The sequence below is a fragment of the Charadrius vociferus genome, unplaced genomic scaffold (genome assembly GCF_000708025.1).
Source record: "Charadrius vociferus isolate BGI_N301 unplaced genomic scaffold, ASM70802v2 scaffold90, whole genome shotgun sequence".
In the NCBI taxonomy this organism is placed as follows: domain Eukaryota; kingdom Metazoa; phylum Chordata; class Aves; order Charadriiformes; family Charadriidae; genus Charadrius; species Charadrius vociferus.
In genome coordinates, this window is record NW_009647222.1 from 942974 (window position 1) to 947573 (window position 4600).

General features: G+C 48.3%; 1 protein-coding gene across 1 annotated transcript in view; it reads left to right on the forward strand.

The window, feature by feature from the left end:
* Positions 1 to 2526, forward strand: part of WNT5B (wingless-type MMTV integration site family, member 5B) — a 15702-nt gene extending 13176 nt beyond the window's left edge. The window contains exon 3 of the mRNA XM_009879629.1: positions 1914 to 2526. Within this exon, the coding sequence (XP_009877931.1) occupies positions 1914 to 2372 (459 nt within the window). The 3' untranslated portion in view covers positions 2373 to 2526. The remainder of the gene's footprint in view (positions 1 to 1913) is intronic.
* The last annotated feature ends 2074 nt before the right edge of the window (positions 2527 to 4600 follow it).

Sequence of the window (4600 nt, forward strand, 5' to 3'; positions counted from 1 at the left end):
AGGAATCCTTAAGTAACGGTGTGGTTGGTCCTCTGCAGTGGTAGTCTGATCCAAGACAAGTGCTTAACTCCCAGCCTGTAGCTGTTACATTGCACCGTGAGGGATTGCCTCAGTAAATTGAGCTCCGAGGAGCAGAACTAAAGCTTCTCTGTTTTAAGGACTCACTCCATTGACTTCCTTGGGAGCTGGATCGGCCTCCATGTGATTTAGCCATTAAGCCAAATTGAATCTTCACTAGCTGTCAAAAGCACTAGATGTTAGTTAGACGAGGAGCAACCAGTTGTTGTAGGAGAACTCTGACCTCTCGCTGCTGGTCCAGAACGTAGTCATAGGCGGAAGGTTTTGCTTGTGGTATGCGCAATTGCCTTAATCACCTACTCCTTGGCAAGCGAATGCAGAGAGCTGGGAAGCTTTCTTCTGTGTCGGTGAGTGAGGCAGAAAAGAAACCTCAGCGCTTGGCTGTTTTCCTCAGCAGAAAACCTGGCGAGAAGACTTATCGCCGTCTCCTTCAGAACATCCTAGGTTTTTTTTCTCTTGTTCCCCGATCTCCCCCACCAGATACAGCTGGTGGTAATTTTGCAGCTAATGCCCAACAGCTCTGCTTGGATCCGGCAGGGCCACTGCCCTGTGAAGGTGGCAGGACGCTCACGGGAGAGCAGATGTGATCCTGACAGTGACAGACCGAGGAGGACGGGCTGGGGCTGGTGGGGGTGTGAGCTGCTGTAAGAGGCCATAGCTCCGATGGCGCGGGGATGCCAGCTCCTCGCCCTGCGAACTCATGTCAGTGCCGTCGGCATCTTGTATCACTGGCAGTTTTGTACCTGTCTCTGGAATTAGCAGGAAGGACAAACCCAACCTGCATTTCAGTTTATTTTCCTGGGTTTTGAGCTTTGTTACTCTAGAGGGTATTTTTCAGTATTTCTCGCTCCTCCCAGCTAGCACGGGGAGGAGGAGAGTATCGACCAGTTTGCTTTACACCCCGTACTTGCTCTGCTGAGGGTTTAACACTCAGCGGCCTGAATTTTCAAGGCTTATTTGTTTGCATTTTGGGTTTCCCAACTCGCGGCCGGTGATGCCTCATTTTCATGGGTACGATACATCCACAGACCGCCGACAACGCAGTCGAAAGTATCTGGGGAAAAGACAGCCCCGCCAGCTTTGCCTTCTGCCGTCGGCCCCTCCTGCCCGGCGGCGGCCCTGTTAGCGCAGGGAGATGTCTGGACACAAGATGGCGCCGGTTTGCAGTCGGGGGGCCTGCCGCTCAGTTCAGCTCAGCTCTTCGAGCAGAGGGACTCCCTGTTAACACCTCGAGTAGAGGTGGCCACCTTTCGGACCACCGCCGCCACCCCTGCTGGCTCCTTGCTGGAAAGCGGTGGCCTCCTGCCGAGGCTGCCTCTTGGGCGAGCTCCTCTGGGCAAAGGTGGAGGGGAAAGGGTGTGGGCCCGTGGGCTGATTTCAAGAGGATGCAGGTGTATCCCTACCGACCGTAAGCCTTGGCTGCTGGTGTGGGTGGTGGGAAATGGGCAGGTTCCCAGGCGTTCCCTTGTCGCAGCTCTGAAAGGGAAAACGTGGAAAACCATGGCGGTCCGTGAGACCAGGGGGGGATTTCCAGAGGCCGCAGGGACGGGACTGTTCTCCTCCTTCTTTCCCGCTCCTCACCCTGCCGGCAAGTCAGAAATCTGCCAGGGGAAAAGAAGGTGGGGTGGGGAGGTCACCTTTGGAGGCAGTGTAACCAGAAATAGAAATATTTAGGGAACAAGAACGCAGCAGTCGCCAACAGGAGGAAGAGGAGACTTTTGTCTCTTCTGAAGGGTAGAACAACAGAAATTGGGGGATAATCAAAGCAGCTACGGAAACGTGGTGAATCCATTGTCATTAAGCAGCTCCGCCTGATTGCGTTTCTCTTCCCGCAGGCCGTGTACAAGCTGGCAGACGTGGCCTGCAAGTGCCACGGCGTGTCGGGCTCCTGCAGCCTCCAGCCCTGCTGGCTGCAGCTGGCTGACTTCCGCAAGGTGGGCGACTTGCTGAAGGAGAAGTACGACAGCGCCGCGGCCATGAGGATCAGCCGCAAGGGCAAGCTGGAGCTGGTCAACAACCGTTTCAACATGCCGACGCAAGAGGACCTGGTCTACGTCGACCCCAGCCCGGACTATTGCCTGCGCAATGAGACCACCGGCTCGCTGGGCACTCAGGGTCGCCTGTGCAACAAGACCTCGGAGGGCATGGATGGGTGTGAGCTGATGTGCTGCGGACGGGGTTATGACCAGTTCAAGAGCGTCCAGGTGGAGCGTTGCCACTGCAAGTTCCATTGGTGCTGTTATGTCAAGTGTAAAAAGTGCACAGAGATCGTCGACCAGTACGTCTGTAAATGAAAAGAGCCACCAAAGCAACAAATCTATATTATATAAATCTATATAAATATATTTTATATTTGTATAAATAAACAGATGATGATAATAATTAAAGAAGCTTATTTAAGAGACATTTTGGTTTTGAAATTTCCCCCATCAGGCCGGCAGGTTTGCCATTCCTGCAGTGCTGCTGGGGAGTTTGTCTTTGGGTACATCTCCCCTTGGATGTTTTGGTCAGGGTGAAGAGGCTGAGGAGGTGCTGACAAAGTGAACCTCCCCGGCGCACAAGCACATGCTATTTCATTGCAGAAACAGAGCCAGTGAGAAGGAAAAGAGTGGCTTCTTTCTGCTCTCATCGGTAAATCTCAGCATTTTGCATAGTTATCGTACATCTGAAATTACAGCCAGACATGGGTGAGTCCTAGTTGTCTTGAGTTTCAAACCCTGCCACCCCACTAAACCCACTGGGAATTTGGAACCAATTCTTGATCCCTCGAAAGGGCTTTGTCACGCTAGAGGGAAGGTTAGCCAAGCCTCCTCTACAAGAATATGGCTTAGAATCCAGAGTCCTGTAAACCATTCCTGGACACTGCACAGACCACAATGTGGTGGAGGAAGGTTTACAATCTGCTGTTGTGAGGAAGAAAGGTGTGACCTGTGGCTGACCAGTGCATAGCCTGGGAGTCCCCACAAAGCCAGCACCTAGCTCTTCTGTACCACCCGGGCAAAGGGGAAGTCTGTCCAGCTCAGATTACAAGGCTATGTGCATGAGGGAGATTTTTTTTTTCTTCCCCTTTTATTCCCGCGCTGAAACTTAATTTGTCAATACAGAGGAGAAGCTGCCGGTGCCTAGGGATGTTTGCAAAGGTAATATACTTCATATTTTGTCAGTAGAAAGAAGCATTGCATGCATACATGTGCACAAGGCTGCATAAGCACTCCTCATACCACTGCCGGTTTTCCTCTTTGAAGTGGGTGCAGGTGGTCACCTTGTTCAGCTCTATTAAATCCTCCTCGCCGCCATCCCAGATGTATAGTTCCTCTTTAACATTAAACACCCCTCAATGACATTTCTTTCCCTCTGTTGGTTGTATATATGTGTGTTTTTGTTTTATTCTTTTGGTGGGGTGCCTTTTATTTTGCTGCTCTGTATTTCAGAGTCCGGGGGCCATGCTCTTCGCCGGCATAAGCTAATCACAGATACGTTTGCTCCCAGAATGCGGGCGTATGGTCACCGGTGGAAATCTTTTCTGTGTTTTTCATTGGTAATAAAAGAGTGTAATAAAATTGTACTAGGGCAGAAGGCATTACCAAAGTCTGCTAATCAGTCTTACCACGTTGGAATTTTAGTAGAATCCAATTCATAAAGCAGGGAACAAATGCTGTTTCTAGCACAAGACATTTCCTGTGCCTCTCAGCATCTGCAGAGTTCATTTGCAGTCAGAACAATCAAGAGAAACCAGTCCCCAAAATGTAAGGGTTTGCTAATATACATCCTCTTTGTTACTGACATTCCAACGGTGGTGTTTTTTTTTACTGTAAATTTAAAAATGCGTAAAATATGCCAATAAGCAAAGAGCCAGCCATGAAGATTATTATTTTTATATTAAACCTCTGTTTCTTATAAAGCATTGTAGTTTTACAGATTCCACCATTTCAACCACCAGAGAAGAATTTATATGTACCTTTCATACTTCAAATATTTGAGGACTCCAGAAAAGCACAAGGAAGAAAAATTATGTTTAATAATTAGGAGCTGTTGTTTTTTTAAACCAATGTGTCCAGTTTTTATTTTATTTTATTTTTTTTAATCCAACAGGCAATATATTTGCTGGCATCCCAGAATGCAGTTTCTTGGAATATAAACAGTGGCCTAGATTTATTTTATTATATAAAATCCAAAGCCAGTGGTATTGTAATTCAAAGTAACGGAAATAGTTTTCCATGCATGGAAAAAATGTGAGTGCAATGGTCTGATCCAACTCCCATTAAACTTCAGTGGGAGCTGGACTGAGCCCAAGATCGGATCAAATGTGTGAGCTATTCACTCCTGGGATACTATACGTCTCTAGCCCAGTAATAAAACTTACTCTACCTTGGATACATCTAAAAAAGACCTTTCCTCCCACCACCCGCACCTCATGTTCATGTCCATCCTTATTGCGTCAGTGCTTAAAGGTGCCGGCTATTTGTATATGGCACCCTCAGGCATTGTTAATGTGTCTAATAATTCCAAATGATTTCATTTG